At 37.8% G+C, this 21290-nt stretch overlaps 1 protein-coding gene across 2 annotated transcripts; it reads right to left on the reverse strand.

Annotated features, from left to right (window-relative positions):
* Positions 1 to 6286: 6286 nt before the first annotated feature.
* On the reverse strand, positions 6287 to 20377 carry LOC145671757 (calcium load-activated calcium channel). Of its 2 annotated transcripts, XM_081740963.1 has the most exons (5): positions 20207 to 20371; positions 14765 to 14842; positions 13685 to 13859; positions 11529 to 11673; positions 6287 to 6630 (listed from the first exon to the last, which is right to left on the reverse strand). In XM_081740963.1, exons 1-5 carry the CDS (start codon positions 20265 to 20267, stop codon positions 6538 to 6540), a joined length of 552 nt encoding a protein of 183 aa, XP_081597089.1. In that variant the 5' UTR covers positions 20268 to 20371; the 3' UTR covers positions 6287 to 6537. The 2 variants fall into 2 exon arrangements, with proteins under 2 accessions (XP_081597089.1, XP_081597093.1); XM_081740967.1 differs by lacking the exon at positions 11529 to 11673 and having other exon boundaries at positions 20207 to 20377.
* Positions 20378 to 21290: the final 913 nt, after the last annotated feature.

Here is a 21290-nt window from a genome sequence, read left to right on the forward strand (position 1 = left end):
TGGGACGTTGCTCAGATTTTTATAGGAGGTAAGTGGAATGTACGTATGAGCAATTGATTTGTCTCTATAGAATAAATGTTCTCATATATGAATATTCACCGTTATTTATTCCTTATTTACATACCAACGTCATCCGACACCTGTCATGAAAGTCAGGGAAATAGATTTCTCCAGATCAGAACGCAAGGAAACTCTGTATAATTTATGTACGAGAATTTCTGTTATACAAAACCCAGTTGTTATTTCTAAAGCTCATTCTCGTGTTTAGCTGCAAATTAAGCTGTTACCACAATCTCTTTTGGGCTGGCAGGGAAGGAAACATTTCCTTCAGGCATTTATAATGTTAAGTACTTTAAAATTAGCGTCCGAATGATCAGTTTAGCGTTTCTGTTAGTAACACTGTTAGTTCTGTTAGTAACAGTTTCTGTAGAGTTATGAAATGCATCGGAACAGTTTTTGGTTCCCTGTTTTTTACACGACGATGTGGATTTAGTAATTGGATGCGATCCCAAAAGTATTAATTCTTAAGAAAATAATATACACATTAATACGAGTTTGAGCTTAGATTCCAGTGTTGCATGTTTATAAATATACATACTTAATTGGTGTTAAGTATGTATTTTTATAAACAGTGGCGCAGAAAATAATACATTATTTATATATATAATCAGTTTGGATGGTGATTTTATGGGGCATTAACTTGTTAGCTGGTACAGACGTCAAATTTTTAAATATATATAATAGTAATGAATTATCTGATTTTTACCATTTTTGTTAGTCGGTTTATATTGTTTTATTCCGAAAGTTTGTATATTCTTTAACAAATCGAGTAATGCGCATAAGTTTCTATTCCACGATAATCTTCGTTAAATATACTCGATTTTAATCAAACTTGGCGTATGCTTGAAGAGTAATGGGATAAAAGACGGTGGATTTTTTTTTTCTGTTAGGGCCATTACAGACAAAACATTAGATTTCCGTAGCCCTCATTGCCAGCATAACTGGGAGGTCGACATCCTGTATCGGTAGTTTGTGGTTCGCAACCTTTTCTACGAGGGGTTGCGGATGACGGACTGCAGGCCTGGATGCCGAGCTGTGAGTTGTGATGGAAGAGGCTCTGGAATTATCTTCTTTGGGCAAAATTTGAGTTCCATTTTCCGAGGACAATTGATTTGGTGAATGTATCGGTGATTGTTGGTAGCATACCTGCACTGGACCCAGTAGGTTCGCGACCACCAGTCAGTGAGACATTTACACAATCCATAGTCCTAAGGAAAGTGAACATCATACACAACTACTTTACACACTACATTTATCTTTATTTTTAATTTTTTATAGCTGTAAAATTCTATTGAGGGCCATTATTTCCATAATTTTCTTCCGACGGGTTCTCTCCGGGCAATCTGGACTATCAGCCGGATGAGCTTGACCGCAATTAATGCATTTAAGGGGATTGGTACAGGTGTCTGAAGCGTGAGGAGCACCACACTTTTTTACAAAGAATTTTATTTAATCAGCAGTTTCGTTTAAGATGCCCGTATTTAAAACAACCATGTAAGCATTGACGGATCGTAGGAATGTAAGTAGAAACAGTACGGCAAACATATTGATATCCTCTGGAAGAAGTTGTGAATTAAAACTGAGAATGACAGTTTTAGTTGAGTGAAGTTCATTGTTATAATTTTTGCGAAATTCTCCTAGCTGACGTAACCTGTACATCACAGGAAATATCGGTAAGTCATCCATAGTGACATCAGTATCGACATCCCGTACGACACCAGTAGAGTATAGAAGGTGGTTCGGGATACAAGCATCCCACTGGTTTTGAGTTAAGAGGGGGTGTTCCAGAAAATTTTTAGCTTCGGCACCTGAACGAAATTGAAGTTTGATTCAGTTACGATCGATGGGTGCAATAGAATCAATGCCAGGAATATCAGCAAGATATAATTTTCGCCTGATAATCATAATATGCTTTTTGCCAATATCATCAATAGTGGATTTAAGAAAGGCATAATACGGGGTTAAATGATTAGATTTGTATTTGTATTTTTCCAACTGCGTAAAATTAGTATCTTTGTTATGATAAGTAGCATTGGGCGCCGTAGGGCAAGGGATATCAGGTACGGAAATGTTAGCTTGAACCGTAGGAAGAGCAGAAGAGCTTGACTCAGGGACAACTGAATTAACACCAGTGTCCATATTGATTTCTAAAGTATCCGAATCTCGTGCATGCAGAATACACAAATTAGTGTCATCAGCCATGCTGGGGTTTCAGAAAGAAACCCACAAACAAGATGAAAATCCCAGCAAAATAATACAATATATACAGGAAAGACAGAAGTAATAATGAAGTAGAACACAGAAAAAACACGACACTGAATACACTTGTAACCAAACTACAATCGCACTGCACTTTCACTACTATACACGAACTAGAATACTATCCGCCATTTGTAAACAATCTTTTCCAAACTCTCACATACATATCAACAACGTCTTGTTAACGTTACTCATTTGTTTATATGATCGCTCCATTAACTTTTAACACCTTGTCCGATTATTTCATTCTCAGAATCTTCCTGGTATCACCTAAAATTGAACTGTACCCATTGACTCCTAACAGAATCATAGAGGTCGTGAATGGTAACAAGTGAATATTACATCATTACACGTGCAGTGCATCACTAAGTTACATGACAAAAGATGGAGGCAGAAATCTGCGCAACATTTGTGTTTCCAAAATGGACCACCGCCAATTGTTCAATTATATTCAGGTCCGGGGATTGATCGGGCCAGGGTAGAAGTTTTAATTTCATCTCAATATTCATCAAACCACGCCGCAACAACTCCAGCTGTATGGGTAGGTTCACTGTGTTGCTCGCATATGGCATCATTGCCTGGAAACAGAATGGATATGGTATCCGAAAATGGCAGCATAAATACGGGCAGCGATGCAACCACACGACCCACTGAAAACTACGATATTGCGGCCCACAGCATCGCAGAGCCGCCATCATGTTTCACAGTTGGGTGGAGATACTGTATATCATACACTTCTTTGGGCGTCCGCTATACATAAACACGGACTGTGCTTTGAAATAAGGTGAAGACGATAACTCATCTGACTATACCACACGTTTCCAGTCATCAGCATTCCATGTTGCATGTTACAAGCATAATCCTGGGACGTTAAACTCAAAAAGATTTCATTTTCCATGTTGCATGTTCGCGACATCATTGACGTCATACTAAAGCGGTACGACCCCTTATAAGTTATTTCGCCGTGCAACCCAACCGCTATGTTCATGCCATATAACTTGCGGTGCTCTGTAATTGTCAAAACAGGCTGTGGAAGTGCCATTTGAGTTCACCCGTCAGTTGTACCGCAGTCCCACGATGGTTTCGAGTGAAAATCCGCTTTTTCTCGACTGAAAATTTTCTTGCGACAACTGTTCCTCTTCGCCGAAATGCTTTTGCCGTGAGTATTGTAGGCCATCATCACCTTGGACACACCCAACACACTTGCCACTTTCATCACGTTCGCACCACATAACCGAGCGCCAACAATCTGGCCTCTGGAAATAAGATAAGTCGTCTATTTTACATTATCACAATCTCCTCAGTTCACTGCATACCGTTCTACTGCTTCTCACGTAGTACGGAGTTTACCCTATCACACCACTGGACAGCCCGGCGCTGCAGTCGCCACTTGACTGTTGCAAACCCACACATCTGACGCGTTTCCATTAAATTGAAAAGAGTTGCTGAACCTACTATGAACGTCATCACTAAAGTGCTTTCAAAACTAGAAACAAATTGACAGCTCAAAAACACGTGCAGATTTGTTTTAAAGAAGGGAATCTAAGTCACATAGTTATTGCGGTCACTCAGCGAGGGTCGAATCATAAACGTCATTTTAGGAAGAGTGGGTGGAGGGTTTCCTTGGCAACAAACTTCAACTTTCCAATGTTGCCGCTAAATAGTAACATGTTTTCAGAAGAAAAGAAACGTCTTTCGTTTCTTTGTGCGTGGAAGTGATAAAAAAAAGTCCCCCCCCCCCTTGACATGCACAAACTGGGATGACAAACATATCGCTTTCATCCATCCAAACAAATTAATATTTAGATATTTTCCTTTGCGTTAAGACTCTCAGGACAGTTCCAGCTGATGACTCACCGGGATGCGCACGAAGTGGCAACAGCGTATCACGTGCATCTCCAAACGTCAATTTGTTTCTAGTTTTGAAAACACTATAGAAGGAGCATTGACGAATGCGTAGCAGAGTTTCTATCATTTGCATGACACGCATTATGTGTCCCACTACTTTCGTTAACTTCTTTATTTGAGGCTTTTCAAATAGATTTATTGCTTGAAATCAGTCAAGAACAAGAAAGTAATTTCAATCCTACTTGGAGTGTTATGCATATACATCATGTAATAAAAAAGAAATTTTCCACGGTAACTTTCGCACTAATTATTCGATTTCGATGAAACAGGTATCTTCTCTGAGATGTTTTAAGAGGAGTTATTGCTTGGGGATGAAATCGACAAGAGAGAAAAGGTCATGAATTCAATACAACTTGAAGAAAATCTTTAAAAATAACTTCGCAAACGTTTTCCAATATTCAGGAGACATGGTGTGTGTTTCCTTGGAGATGTAAGAGTACTAAACTATCACTTGTGTTAAAATTGGTTAAGGGCATGGGAATTAATCTGGCAATTTAAAACATCCTTGGCCTCTTTCTACTATGCATAGTATCCCAATATCGTCAAATGAACCCCAAATGGATTCTGAAACCTAAAATGTTTGAATTGTTTTTTTCTTCTGAGGAAAAAATAAACGGGAAAGGAAAACTGTTAGTAATTCGGGTACGCGTTTTAGAATTAATTTTAAATCTTTAATTCTACTCCAACATCAATTGTTTTTCTTTTCCTATATTAATCCGGGAATAAAAATAATTTGGCTAATAAAACTTTCTATTTAGCTCTTGGAAACAAACCCATTTAAACTAATAATAGAGACAGGAATGCAACTACTCGGCGATATTCTTCATATGAAACCTCCAAAGTGAGCGTCACAATGCCATCAAAAGCGGTGGTCGCCCAATAAAACTGATTGATTGGCGCGACAATGGGTCTGAACTGATGGTAACCGTATTACTGCGAACTTTACAGGTGGATCACTTTGACCAGTAAGTTGATCAAATGATTTACGTTTTGTTTTTGTGCACTTTTTTCATTGCATACAAACTTTCTTGCAATGAACTGTGTGTGTGTAAAATAAATCCATGAAATTTTCAATTTACCGTTCTTAGTGCCAAAAAGGCCTAATTTTGGTACAAAAAGATGTGAATTTAACACCAGCGAGAGGGATAACCTCGGTTCGACACCTTTCTCACCTGGATCACTTTCTCCCTCCGCATTTCGCCACAAGGAAATTCTCCAAAGACAATTTTCATCTTGCCATGAAGCAGCAAAATAAGCATCGAAACTCCTCATATACCGATGGACAATTACCATGTTTAACATTTGACGGAATAAAACCCACCAAAATAGTGAAATGTGTATATTCAGTGTGTTTAGTGTGAAACTTAACAGCACATTTGGTTTCATGGGACAAAAACACATGAGTAAATGCAGTTTTGTGCCTATTCCGTAAGCTATTGCCTTGGCTCATATAAACACTTCAGGTCTTAATGTATGCATGGATTTGGTTTTCAACGAGGCAAATATAACGTGTAAGAATAAGCTCTATTTTACATTAAACTATCGTTTCACACATTTTAGTTTTGATTAAGGATAGTTTTTCTTAATTTTTCAAAATCTTGTGTCTGAGTTTTAATTCAAATTTTAATACCAATCCTAACTGGTTGCCCTAATTTTTCCAACCCAATCTTTTATTTTGGTTCTAACACAGAGACAAAAAATTTTCGAATAACTCCTCATTAGCAGGGAGATGTAATGAGGTTGTCCGAGTTTATGTTATGAAAAGCCATTCTCATCAATAACGAAACAGATAGGGGGCGTGAGGTTCATCGATATAGTCCTATTAGTATAGACTGATGAATTCAAAAATTTTAATTGTTCTTAAGAAATTAATGTGATTACTTAGCATGGATACTATATAGTTTTGACTTTTTAAGATTGAAGTAAGTTAATTTTCTTTATTATTATTATTATTATTATTATTATTATTATTATTATTATTATTAAGGAAATGTTGACTGACTTCTCTATAGAATTTTTCTATTTATAGTGATGATGTCAAAAAACAAAACAAAAAAAGTAGTAAACAATTATAAATAGACTTTATTCACATATAAACAAGAATTAATCTCAATTTTCAAGTATTAACATCCCTTTGTTCACGTAGTTTAAAAACATCCAGCTATTGTTTTTATACCGTCTCTGAAGACCCATGAATGCACCCACACATAACTGATAGTATTACTTTACAATGTACATACATTTAAAATAAAAATGCGGCGTTTAGTTCACAAAATCCACAAGTTAGTGTTATATTTCATTTCCCTTGATCTACTTAAACTGTTGCGGTGGTGGTCCAAATATACTGCCGCTCTGTTTGCTCGCTGTCCTGGAAGGTGCAAATCCCAACATTTTCTGAATGTTCTAAAATAAAAGGAATAACATCTATAGTTATAATATGAAGTATTACTTCTAACATACTTCTAAGAAACCACTAATATGATAAAAAGAATCCTTAACCTTCTAATGCTAACATCAAATAGGGCGTATATTTAACTATCGTTTAAATATTCTCATGACGTAATGTAATAATAATTACAAGCTGCCTAATAACAGTCAGCTCATGCTCATCAAAGCCGTAATTCCCATTTTGTCCGCATATATGAATCCCACTCATTATTTTAGTATCTAACTGATAACTGGAAAAACATTTCAACCTTATCTCGAATAATGTAACCAGGACTTGAAGTAGGAACCCCGCCACAGTTAGTTTGTACCTCTATCCACTCGAAAGAATTTAGCTGCAACTCATAAGTTTTGTTTTCCCTCTCCATTTTGCAAAATTTATGAAATACTAGTCTGTAAAATTCACGGAGTGCAGAACTGAGCCAATCCCATGGTCTCCGAGTTGCCATCCAGGAGCGCTAACCACTACCTACCCAATACATTCCCTGAACAGGCACACAAACCTCACCTCTCTCTTGAGGTCGGTGAACATCTTTTCACATCACAATGAATATACTAGAAGTATTTTTGTGCTTCGACAACCCAGTGCTTATATTAGTGAACACCTACGGAATTTGACCTCAATGTGAGATGGAAGACACCAACCTATTTTCCTTACACTACATCTTCCATCTATACTAATTTAATGAGAGTTCAAAGCGAAAATGTGCGGGACTAAGCAGGGAATCAAATCCAGATGTCCGGATTACCATAGCATATACTAACCATTATGCTACCTGGGCAATCACTGGATGGTTATGGTACATTCTAAGTGGTTTAGAAGTGCGATCACCGACCTCAAGAGAGATGTCCTTGTATGTGAGAGAACGACCTGTTAAAAGCTTGCACTAGGAAGGTGGTGGCTGGCACCAGCAAGGTAAGCACAAGACCTGAGTTCGATTCAGGGCTGTCCCGCAAGCTCTTTTTCACAGATTGAATTAGTATCTACAGAAAAGTACCAACGGCTGCCTTATTTCACACCATACACTCCTCCTGTATTTGTACAGGGTGTCCCAAAAATCATGAAACATTTTTTAAAACGATTTATTAACAAGATCTATATAAAGTGTTAATATTCTTCAAAATACTGCTCATGAGCACCTACACATTTTTGCCACCGACTTTCACGTGTCCGGTACGCCCCCTCGAAAGCCTCGCCAGGAATCTCCTTTAAAGCTGTTGTCACAGCCGCTTGGATATCTTCAATGTTGTTTGAGTACTTTCTTGATCTTAGGGCTGGATCGAAGTCGGGACTGTAGGGTGGCTACGGCAGCATTGCCACGTTATTCTTCGCCAGGAACTCACGGACGCGCAGAAACGTGTTGCCAGACGCATTGTCATGATGAAACCGCCAAGTAGCAGCGATGTCTTCGCATACGAATGACCCTTTTCCGCAATCTTTCCAAATCACCCACGTAGTAGGTAGTGGTAACGGTCTGTTCTTGAGGTACAAACTTCTTGCGAACCACACCCTTAGCATCGAAAAAGACAATACATATATCTTCAATTTGGATTTGCTAATCTTCGCCTTCTGTTTCGGGGATGCCAGGGTGACATTTGGCACTCTGGTACTTCGTCGCTGGGTTGTATTGAAATGTCCACGTTTTCTCATCGCATTTTTGTCAGTTTGGGTTGTTGATGACCGTCCAGAGCGGGGGTCATCGTCTATCCTTTCTTGGTCTCCCTTAAACATCTTCATCCACTTCATAACTTGAACATAAAAAAGAACAGACTCCCTGTAGAGTTGTTTAAGCAGTTCATGAGTTTCCGCATCGGTTTTGTCGAGTTTTGTGTAGAATGTGATCGCCCAACGTTGCTCTAAAGTATCCGCCATAACGTAGTCTCAAAACAGGGGTGCGCTAAATAAGAGATCTCGACGCCACCGATGTTCGGAGCAGATTGATCTAGAGCGCGCTGCAAAGCTGAGGGTTCCGCCCACCTAACAACTCGCCCGAACCTGCTGCGAGCTACCGCGAAAAAAAAATCTTTTGCGAGATACATTGTACACCTAACGGCACAGTTGTTTTCAGATGTATTATAAGGAATATCTTTTGGTATATTGTTTAATTCACTTGTAACAACGGAAATGGGTGCGAAATGTTACTCTCTGAGATGGGTATTCACATTTGGAAAGAGGAAGAACATTACACGAGGTGCTAGTGTGCCCGAAGTGTTAACATTTCAAACAGCGCAGGGATGTGGGAATACAGGGGCAGACCTTAAGTCGGCAATAATCAGCCTTCACGTAGTCCTGAAGTGTAGGCGAACTGAAAATAAGAATCAGTGACTGAGTAGCAACGAATTCACCTGACTTCTTACTTTTGAGGCGAGCTACCTCTACAACATGTTAGTCAGCCAGCTCCGATTTAGTCTCCTCGGAGGCATTTAGGAGGTCCCAACATGATATCACATCGCAAGAGATGTTCAGTACACGATGGGGTTCTACCGACACGTTCTACTGGTCCAATGGAGGTTAATTTAAGTGGCTACGCTGTTTGCTTCTCGTTGACAGTTTCCATCAATACAGTGCCAGTAATTGTTTGATATCTTTAACCAGTCCAGCATTACAAGTAATAACTTTACTAATGAGGAAAGGGGACAAGCTCTTAATAGTACTCGGTCGGTTAGCTTCAGCATTGGCACTATCAGACTGCAAGATAACGGAATACATGCGTCGAGATACTTGTACTTTCTACATTATCTACAACTTGAGAGTGTGTCTCGCTCTCGCTTGTTTTGTGCTTTCCACGAGAGGGTGAGCCCGATCCCGATTTTCAAGATTTCTTTTAGTATCTTAAAAGTTATTAAATACACATTTATAAATAGAAATTGTGTGTGAACGCCGCATCTTCACACCGGGGCGCTTGCGAGAACTTACGCTACTCCCCTGGCTATCCCATAAGCACGCCCTTACTGTACGATCAGCGTGGCTCCGACACGGTCAATAGGAATGGTGATGCAAGAAAACCATTCCCGTCGACAGAAACTCGTGGTCCCGGAAAAAGAAGAACTGGAACTAAATAAAGAACCTGTCGAATGAAAAAGATAGACACCCACAAGAGAACAAAAACTACGATTTTTTTATTGTTTTGATTTTATATACTTTCAAAGACTCGGACACCGGACAACACAAACAATGGACACACAAAACAGCAGGTCGGGATGAGTGCACCTCCAACTCAGATGGAGGAAGACGTTCACGAACCAGCCACTTCCCAAGATTCCCACCAACTACCCGCGAGTTCTGTAGCGGTATTCGCGGCTCAGAGGGCATTAGAGAACATGCGGATGAAGGGTGATGCATGGATGAAAAAATGAAGTTGCCCTCTCAGCTCTATCCCCTCCCCGACGATGACGGTCCACTACATGGGAGAGGGGGTCACCGTAATAGCAGATGCAACTGGCATCGATGCTATTCCATTCGAGGATATTCTAGTTTGAGGCAAGATGCTAGTCTCATGGATTAATGTTTCTGGACTTCTCAGGCGCTTTTCGTCACTTCGGGTTCGCACGAAAAATAACTTCTGAAAAGCCTTTACGCAAGAGTGGACAATACAGCTGTAACGAAGTCTGCAGTGGAAGCTGCGATTTCGTACAATGGTCCATACCGGTAGCTATCACATCAAGCATAATTGATGATGGCAGGATGGAATATTTTAGGTAAGCACTATTATGGCAATTCGTTCCATCAGAAATAGATCAACCTCTGTAAAAGTAATAAGTCCATCCGTCGGCATACATAATTGTTGTTTATGGGGAGGCTATTTGATTGTATGTGATCATATATCTGTCATACAGTTATATTTAATGCACACATCCTACAAGAAGGATATAAGGAATTGCCAATATAAAAGATTTAAAAAAATGGAGATAATATCTTGATCTATATCTCGAAAGCAACTCACCTTATTATCATTTTTATTACTTGTATTAGCATTTCAAAGCCTTGTTTTATACTATTTCTTTTAGCACACTTGGAAAGAAACCAACCACTTTACCACCCACGTCCCAAAGATGCGTTAGTGAGGTTACCTTATACCAGAAATTCTCCAAGCTTGATCATGAGAAGAGTTTTCGTCAGTTGTGCCAGGATAGGCCTTCATTCTATTATTATGGTTAAGGCGAAAAACTGGTATACAAAAGGTTGAGAAATTATTCTTACAAAGCAGAAATTCACTTACACAAGCACTAGCAATAAAGCATGCTAAAAGAATTAAGACAGGAAATGAATGTTTTCTTAATTCTATAAGATTCTGAAAGACGTTAAAGCGATTATTGTTCGCTGCGAAGAAAGAATCATACCAAGTATTTGAGAAGTCGTTATAGTAAATGTAGCATACCGTTAGAGACAATTAATATTGGAAACATGTGCATTTTACAAAACAGTAGAAGTCACGAGATATGATATCACGTTTCAATTTTCAAACAACAGAAAGAAAAACAAAGAAAAAAATTTACAGAAAGTTTTAATATTTTCAACTGAAACTTTTTGGAATTTCCATGAATAATCAGATCGAGTTCCATGAAGCGGGAAGCAGTGATTTAATCACTATGATGAAACAGCTACAAATGGACATCATTCTGATTGTAATAATACAAAGAACATCATAATAAAACATGCAAAGAACAATAACTTACAATGTCTTGACCGAAGAGTTTTGACACATAATCTTCAGTTGACTATCGATTAGGTGATATTTTAATAGAAGGACAAATAAGAAGTTATTTTGATCAAGATGTAATGAAAAAAAAGAAGAAAAACTTTCGTGTTTAATAAACACGAACCTTAAACTTCAGTACTCAAATAATTAACTTACCTGCCTAATGGACATTGTACACAAAATATACAAAAATATGAATGAGCATTCCGTGTAGTCGTCTCCCGGCAAATTTCTATGGGAAAGCCCTTGAATCCACGAAATGGGAACGAACGGAAGCCTTGCAACAACACGACCGTCAAATCTGAAAATAAATTATTTCTTTGGTGATCTTACTCTATTTTTAAAATTAGTATTACCAAAAATAATATACAAACGAGAAAAAGAATTTCATCTTTCAGAAACTTATAACTCCTCAATATTTGTTTACAGATATTATATATATATTTATATTTATTTATTTATACAGAGTGCACCATCTATAATGTCCAACCGTAATAACCGAAAAACCGAAAGAGAGATAAAAGCGAAACTTTGCACGAAGCAACCATAAGGAGGGGGATATCTCTGCATGTGTTAAACAGAAACACTTAACAATGTTGCCAACCCAATATAAAGTTATGTTTTTTTCAAATCGCACTACGCCATATTATTACAAATTTCAAATCAGCATGTCAAACGAAAACATAAAATAGTACATTTATTATTCAGTGTTGCAAATTAAGGATGTTATAGTATCACAAACATTCCAAGTTCGGAAGCCTCTATCACACATACAACACAACGGAGATGGACAGGATACTGCACATTGAAAGTACTTTAGTGTCGAATACCATGGTCATGGTATGACCTGATACGAAGTTACCCGCACTTGAAAATTTGAATGTTTTTGAAAGACATTATTCTGAAAAAATGCTTAGATAAGTATCATATCTAGTTATATGTATGGTTTGCAATGAACGTACAAATTATTTTGCAGTTCACAGTACTTCGATATCTCAAACCGTTCCGCAAATATGATAAACATTGCTGAAGTCTGCAACACTGTTTAAATCATGTAATTGAGAGAACTTGTAATTATAATTACTAAAAGCTATTGGTATAATGATATAAAAGAGGAAGAAAAGAACAATCACTTTAAATATTTTTCAGATATACGCCATTTTCAGCAGTGTTGCGAACTTTATTATTTGGTTTTCTGTAATGATATCTTCCTTAATTTTCATTTCAGTATTAGGAAGATAGAAACAGGGAGGTAGGATGGATCTATGACAAGTTCACTGCATTCATCTAATTCCTTTCTCTCTTTCTCTCTCTCTCTCTCGTTTTTTTGATTTTCTCAATGTTTTTGTTTTACCTAGAATTAAACAGATTAACAAGATGTAAGACGAAGATGTATTAAAAAGAAATACGTGCTAAGATTATCATAATTATCTATCTTTCGTTCAATTACTGTGAAGCAAATTCTCAGTATTACTGTGACCACTCACTCTTATATATTGGGAGAATAATAATGTACCGCTACCGAGTAACTGTCTCGTGCGAGAAATACTTGGATAAAACGTAACATCGTATAGTGAAAGCAAACTGAAACCTAGCTCATCAGAAAAAAAAAAAAAAACTTTGAATTATATTTAGTTTTTTAAATCAAGTACATGTGATTTAAATTTAAAAATAAAGTATTTATAAAAAGAAATCGTGGTATTTTTAAACTCTGGCGTTAACGCCAGTGTTAACATATGAATATTGAATGTGTATCCTTTGAAATGTATGACAAATTTTCGATTATCCACCCTATCTCCCATTATTTTTAGTTCGTAGTGAAATATAAAGAAAGAAAAAAATGTAGCCGAGTGCGATTTCACAGACTCTAAGGGATAATACGCTTGCACATTTCCAGTACGAGAAGATGGTTAATGCTTCCGTAGTTTCTAGATTTCAAAAAATTTTAAAATTATCAGAAGCATAATTATAACAAGGATGTTATAAAATAGAGGATCTGCCCATACAACAAAATCGTGAAGCGATACATCACAGCTTCGCCACACCTACTCTGCCCACTGCACGCCACTAAGATCGCAATGTTTCGAGCCAACAATCATAGCGGAAACGAGAGTAGCCAATCAGACGTGCCGGTTCAGATGATGCTCGGTTGTTTTTGGCTTCATTGAGTTCATATGTTGAAGATTCGTATGGGCAGATCCTCTATTTCGTAACATCCTTGAATTATAATTAAATTAATTGTAATAAATGCAACAAGTAAAGTTGGCCGGACCATGTGTACATAACTTAGTGTAAGAAGTCAAATTACTTACATGCTGTTGAACATACTCAATAAAGCAGTGAATGCGAAGCCAATAGCAAACATGGATTTCATTTTAACAAGAGAAAGATCTCTATTATTGTTTTTCAATTTTTCCTCTTCACGTTCAATCTTTTTCTTTTGCTGCTTATCAAGAGAATCGCCATGGGCCTCTTTCCTCTTCTCCACTGAAATACATTGTAAAGTAAGTTAAGTATACTCTTAAACAATCAAAACAGTTACAGAAACAACATTCCTAACAACTACCTTTTTCCCTGTTTTATTAAGATGGAAGCATGGAAATTGTTAAAGAGTTCCTTAATGAAATAAAAATTTTCAGTTTTATGTCCCTGGTTATACCGTGTAGGCTTAAAGGAGAATGAATAGAATGGGAAGAAATGGGTGAACCCCGAGAAATCCCACGCACACAATGTTTGTCCATCACAAAGCCTACTTGGCGCGAGCTAAGATCGAACAAGGGACCTCATACACCAGAAAGGAACATTTTACTACTAAGTCACAACAGCTCTCAATGAAGTCTTTAATGTTCAAGTTCAAATTGTTCTATAGAATAACATTTAAGAAATACCTTTTAGCATCGAACTTTCTCAGACTAAAAGGAATACACATATATATGAAAGAACTAATAGCAAAATCAGCCAATTTTTTTCCTAAAGTAATTTCTTTACCGTATACTTCATAACACAATAATAATAATAATAATAATAATAATAATAATAATAATAATAATAATAATAATAATAATAATAATAAAAGGTTATATGACGCGCTCCCTCCGGGAATCGAACCAGGGTCTCCGACGCCAAAAACAATATTCTAATAAAATTCATTGTAAGTTTTACATTAATAGTAACAACAATCTTAATTTTCGGACTATTAACGCAGTTTTAAATCGAAGAATTACATTATAAAACAAAAATGAGCATTCAGTTACCAGGCTAAACTAAAGATTCACGTCTGAATTAGCCTTGATTTTAACAAGCAAGTTAATTTCACACGAACTAAAGAAAGAAACAAGTTTATATGAAATTGCGATACAACAAAACATTAAATAAAGAAATTTAATACTCACATCTTTTACTCTGTCTTTCTACTTCAGCTTTGAGTTTTTGATACTTCTCAGTTCTATACACCATAAGCCATGTCAAACCTTAAACAATATAAATGAGACAATATTTATTTTCAAATAATTATATAAGTGAACAAACAGAAAGGAACTAATTCAAAGAGATATTAAAATTGAATACAAAATTATATTTTGAAGCATCACGTGAAGTGTTCATCATACTGCTTTACAATATAAGCGATCTAAACCTTACTATATATAAATTGGGAAAATGGCGCCTACGGACCACAGAAAATTATTGTATAGGTCAAAATAAAGCGAAAATGCTATAATCTTAGACCATTGCGATAAGATGTAATTCCATCGAATAGTTAGATTGATCTTTTCCAGATGGCAATTTAAGCCGATAGTAACTTCACCTATTAGTATCTGTACAAGTTTTGTATGATTATGAAGAAATTGGTGAAATGATAACGAAGAAGGAAACCGGATAAACCCTCAATAAAACTCACGGACACGATGTTGTCCACTACAAACCCACATTGGTCGGAATGGAATCAGGATCCCGGCGCACTACAGGAGAGCTCACCTTTGGTTCGTGGGGTCTCGGGTTCGATCCCACTGTCGCCAAGTGGACATAGTGTGCGTGCGATTTCTCATGGTTCTTCCGTTTCCTTTTACTTTTTTCATTCTATCATTTCGTCCATCATCATCACTATCTCCCTTCGCCTCTAAGCATCACCGTAAGATATTAAACATGAAACGGTTGCTGTCGACTCTGATTATTTTGATATCCCTATGGAAGATTATGTCTATTGAAAACAATTCGTAAACAGTGAGTTGCTCGATCTTCTAGGAAGTTGTCCAGAACAACGTAGTTAATAGCACATTAAATATAAGACACACTAAATAACAGTACGTTTACAAAATGATTCTGAACATGCGTCAATCCACATCCTTAAATAACAGCGTCAACAACAATTTTTTAACAGGAAATGTTGTAGGTAATCTAAGGTAAGTTAATGGTGCTGAACTGGAAAATGAAATTAAGATTTTTTTCTTTTCTATGTATTTCCAAAATTTTTTGAAAACCCCGATGGTGTTCTAAGATAAGTTAATGGTGCTGAATTTGAAAATGAAATCAAGATTTTCTTTTCCATATTTCCAAAATTCCTTGAAAACGCCGATACTGTTTATTTTGCAGCAGCTGACCCACTTGTTCTTTCAGATATAATTGCTGAAAAAAATATGCACATGGACTTCCAATACAAGTCCCTGAGGACACAAATTAAATTCCAGAACCCCAAACTCGTAATTGAGTGGAGCAAGACGTTTGGGCGCATATATTTAAATAGGTTAATCTACTTAAATGGGTTATAATGCATTTCATAACTAGAATCCGGGTGTTTATTCACTAATATCATGAAAATAGGCACTGACATCATGAAAATAGGCACTAATATCACAAAACCTGTCATAAAAAATAACTACACAACTTAAAATTTAAAAATTCAGAAAGATGAAACCTGTCCCCAATTTTCTTTAAAAAGCCATCTTCAAAAACCATAAATTTTCGTTACGTTATAGTATGTCCCATGGTAAACAGTCACTGAAAGTCTCAGTTGCAAAGTGTTTGGTTTAGTTCTAGTAATACAGGGGCATTGTTGTATCGCCAAAAATTGTAAGAAAAAGATGGCGGTATGTCAATCCATTGTGGATGTTGCGATATATCGCTGTTAAGCTTCGTGGATCACTACAGAAATAAAGAAAAAGCTTTATTGAAATTTTTTTTAGAGAGACAAGTTAATAAATTTACGTACCCAATGAAGAAACTGTGGGAAGGAGGTGAAAATAAGTCGAAGGAAAACAACCTAGTGCTATCTTATTTTATATGGGACAGGTTTGTGAAATTTATGGCAATATGAATTCTAATTTCGGAAGAGGAACAAGAAATCGGAATATTCGTGGATCTTACCTGAAGCATAAGTGATGTTTTAATTCATGATCCTTAAGGATTGAAGTGTCAAAAGAGTGACCAATTCGTTCCAGTGAGCAGTCTGAAGGAACGTACTGGCAGTGCCGATAGTGTCCGAGAACAGTGTGAAAGTATAGCGGAACTGATGGATGTGATGTTCAATAAGAAAATTAAAAGAGCAACTAGAATTACCTGACGTGTGAAAGGATAAAACAAGGATTTCAAGGAATTCCTAATCTTTGATTCTTCATATTCCTGGGTTATAGGAAAAGAACACAATTAAATATTTGCAAGAATGTGAGTTACTCAAATGTAATTTAATGTCAGAAATGCGACGAGTATACGACATTAACAAATAGAATTGAATCAGCTGATGACTTAACATGGTATGAGGTAATGTAAAACTAAAATAAAAGAAAAAAAATGAAATGAAATCTTTGAGTTGTACGTCCCACGGTTATGCCGGTTAGGCTAAAGGAGACGGTGATGATGAGAGATGAGTGAAATGGTGGAATGAAGAAAGTGGGAGGAAACGGGAGAACCCCGAGAAAACCCATGAGCACGGTGTTTGTCCACCACAAAGTTCACTTGGCGGGGGCTGGGATCGAACCCAGGACCCCAAACACCAGAGGTGAACGCTCTACCACTGAGCCACCGCGCCCCCTTAAAATAAAAGAAAAACAATAGTAGTGAAAAGACGCAAAGAAAAAAGGACTGTTTTAAGTCCAGCGGAAGGTACACTAGTTGCATATGCATATGTAGTTTACGCACTTGTTCCCTACACTACCCCGCTGCCGCTCAGGCCCCTTAGACCTGACTTGGGTAGATGATATTTGTGTTTGTTAGTGGCCACCTAGCACACGTTGGGGCATTTATTCCGTTAAGTCCCGTCAGGTTTTCAATATGACAATTATTACTTACAGGGTGATAATTAATGGACTATATGAAATAAAGAGGAAATTAGTGACAAATTACGTAGTACACAAACTGTACTGCACACATAAACGGCACTACAGACATTCGGATTTAGGTTATGACATGTTCGATGTCTGCCATCTCTAGCGATGATGTGGCGCAGACGAACAGCAAAATTCTACATGACACGCTGAAGTGTCGGAACATCGATGCTGTCGATGACCTCCTGAATGACAGTTTGCAGCTCAGGATTATTGCTATACACCTTGTCCTTAAGACAGCCCCACAAAAACGAGTCACATGAGTTCTGATCCGGGGAATATGGCGGCCAAGCGAGTCCCCTCCCAGTTACCTCTGGGTACTCCAGAGCCAGAATGTAGTCCCCAAAATACTCCTCCAGGACGTCAAAAACTCTCATGGTCCGATGAGGTCGAGCTCCGTCTTGCATGAGTCGCATGTCGTCGAAATTAGGGTCACTTTGGATAGTGGGTATGAAATAATTTTCCAAAACCGTCAAGTACCGTGCAGTAGTCACCGTGCCATCAAGGAATATCGCACCCATTATTCCATGACTGGACATTGCACACCACTTCTCCATTGCGAAATACGGATTCTGTCCGCCAAATGCGCCCATTTTGCTTATCCAAATGAAAGTGGGCTTCGTCACTAAAGCAAACCATATTCATATCAAATTCCTGGTTGTCAATTCTTTGGACAATGATGTTGACGAAAAACAACCGCTGTTCCATGGCCATGGTGCTTAACGGCTGATGGGTTTGAGTTTTGTATGGGACGAGACGCAGGTCTGCAACAATTTGTCGCAGCGCCTCCCGGTTGACAAATTCCCATCAAGCTCTGTGGTGAGCCACGCAGTTTGGACGTCATGCGAACCGTTCAAAAATTTTGGCGGTTTTATTTCATTGTCACCTGTATTAATAGATTGGTTTAAGTTAGATTCTTTGGGCCTTATGCAGTCGTTCTGACTCGTGATTAGTGCCATACTAAAGAGTTCGACTAACATGTGTTCCCTGCAGTAATCAAGTCTTTAGTAGGACATCAAAAAGATTCTGCGTAAGGCCCTTTAGGTTTTGTTTCCTTCCTTCACTCACTCACGGTGGAGTTTATCGGAACTTAATCCAAAGTCGGTTTGCTTTTTAAGTTTGTTCGTTTTATACCAGCCTTCCTCAACAGAACCTGCACCCGTTAAAGCAACTCCTTCCTTACGAAACATAAATCAGTAAACGGCCAAGGTTTTACAATACAGGCCTTCTTTTCCATTGAGCTGTAATAAAGACACACACACACACACACACACACACACAAAAAAAAAAGTTTCGTATGGGGCTCTAACCCGCCTTCACTCGCTGATGCTCGCTCGGCAATACTATGTGAATTAAACTTTGGTACAGAAAGGAACCAACCTATATAGGGGAACCTGTATTCTAGTACTATCCCAGTAAAAGTGCATTTTCTGCTAAAAGAAAAAATCTTTAAGTTTTACGTCCCACAATTATGCCGGTTAGGCTAAAGGAGACGGTGATTATGAGAAATGAATGAAATGGTAGAATGAAGAAAGTGGGAGGAAACGGGAGAACCTCGAGAAAACCCACGAGCACGGTGTTTGTCCACCAAAGTCCACACGGCGCGAGCTGGGATCGAACCAGGGACCCCAAGCACCAGAGGTGAACGCTCTACCACTGAGTCACCGCGCCCCTCTCTGCTAAAAGAAGTTCAGGGTTTAGAGTTACCCCTCCGCTTTTTATAAAAATCAGGAAAATTTACGGGAGAAATGAGGTAAGGAATGATAATTTGAAGTTTTTACTTGATGTTTAGCAATATAAGTTCGGCATGAGAGTTATGTTTATTATGAGCAAAGATATGTGGAAGTTAGTTGCCGGATGCGGAAGCATTCGCGGAAGGTTTCAGCAGCATGGTAGTTGTAAAATATGGCGAATATGCCGAACAGGTGTAACGGATGCTCAAAATTAATGAAGAAAACCTTTTAAATTTTTGTGAAGCCCACGGAGTACTAAAGTTAAGTGAAATGTAACAATTTTTAATACTTTAAGCACTGTTTTTTCTATGTTGCAAAGTCCAAGGGCACCTTCAGACTGGAGGGGTAACTCTAAACTTAAGCCGAAGTTCACATTTCAAGAATATATGTATGCCCCCATAAAACAGGATAGCACGAGGAACCTGACCTGGTCTTCATGGGCATCTGTAATGGAAAAATTCTGTGAGGCTTTCTTTACTCACTGTATGTAGCATAATATAAAATCGTGCGTCCATTAACAGTTGAAGTTTATTAGCCTAAACAGAAAATTAGTGGGAAGAATTTTATATTGTGAATACGCAATATTGCATGCATTTCATTCATAATAGAACTCAAGGGGCTTTCCTATATATATATATATATATATATATATATATATATATATATATATATATATATATATATATATATATATATATATATATATTTGGCCAAAAATTACATTAGCAGTTTCATAATTGAGTCTTGAATTCCTGTTTGACAGGAACTCTTTTGTGTTTCTTACCTTCTCCTAACAATGCAGTACAAATAGAAATAAATAAAATCAATAACGTATCAGCCCACATGATCAGACGCTCTTATTTTTCTCCTTTAGCAGTCAATTACTTTCCTAAAGTCCATGCCTCTTTGATGCTAATCATGTATATTTATTTTCTTCTTCTCCTTCGTCTTCTTTCTCTACTCAGTGATGCCAACCTGAAACAATATTAAATCCCATGTCGAGAGGCAAAAAAAATCCATTTTACGTGTAAATTTCCCACGTTATACTAATTAAAACTATGCTATAATATTAAAAATTAAATTTCTCTGTGTTACTCAGTTTTTAGAATATCTAAATGAATAGGTCGGGTGCAACAACGGTATTGTGGGTGTATGGTAATGGTGAACGACACATACTAAGCCTAGGTAAGACTGAAAATTATACTGGTAGAAATAGCAAATGTACTTACATTCACAGCAGATGCTCAAAATGGCGTTCCCTGGTTTCGATGCAGACATGACATCACCGTAATAAGTTTGGTCTCATCCTCTCCAAGATACCTGGTTTCGTGCTAATGATATTACAGGCAGTGAGGATTGTTACAAGGAAGGTTTCTTCGATCTGTACAGGTGTGTCGTAGACGAGAGATTTTACATAACCCCACAAAAAGAAATCAATTGGGTTCAGATTAGTGGATCATGCTGGCCAAGAAATACTACCTTCCCTTCAGATCCACTTATACGGGAGGGAATAGTCAAGGCACCGACGAGCAGCTACTCCAAAGTGTGCTGGAGCCCCGTCATGCTGAGCCCACATGCGTTGACGAACATCAAGAGGTACATCTAAAATTTCAGGCAGTTTTTCTTGCACGAACAATGCGCACACAGGTGCAGTTAAGCGGGGCGGTAAGAGATATGGTTCTATGACCTTGTTACCGACGATGCCTGCAAAGATATTTACCCCAAGTGTCTATTCATGTCCGTGCACAATCGTACCATATGGATTTTCGTCGGCCCACACATGACTATTCCGGCTATTAAATACACCATCTGTGAAGAGTACCGGGCATGAAACTGGGGGTCGAGTAAACAGTGCTGGACTAGTCAAT

The sequence above is a fragment of the Thermobia domestica genome, chromosome 2 (assembly GCF_964235325.1).
Source record: "Thermobia domestica chromosome 2, izTheDome1.hap1.1, whole genome shotgun sequence".
Lineage (NCBI taxonomy): Eukaryota > Metazoa > Arthropoda > Insecta > Zygentoma > Lepismatidae > Thermobia > Thermobia domestica.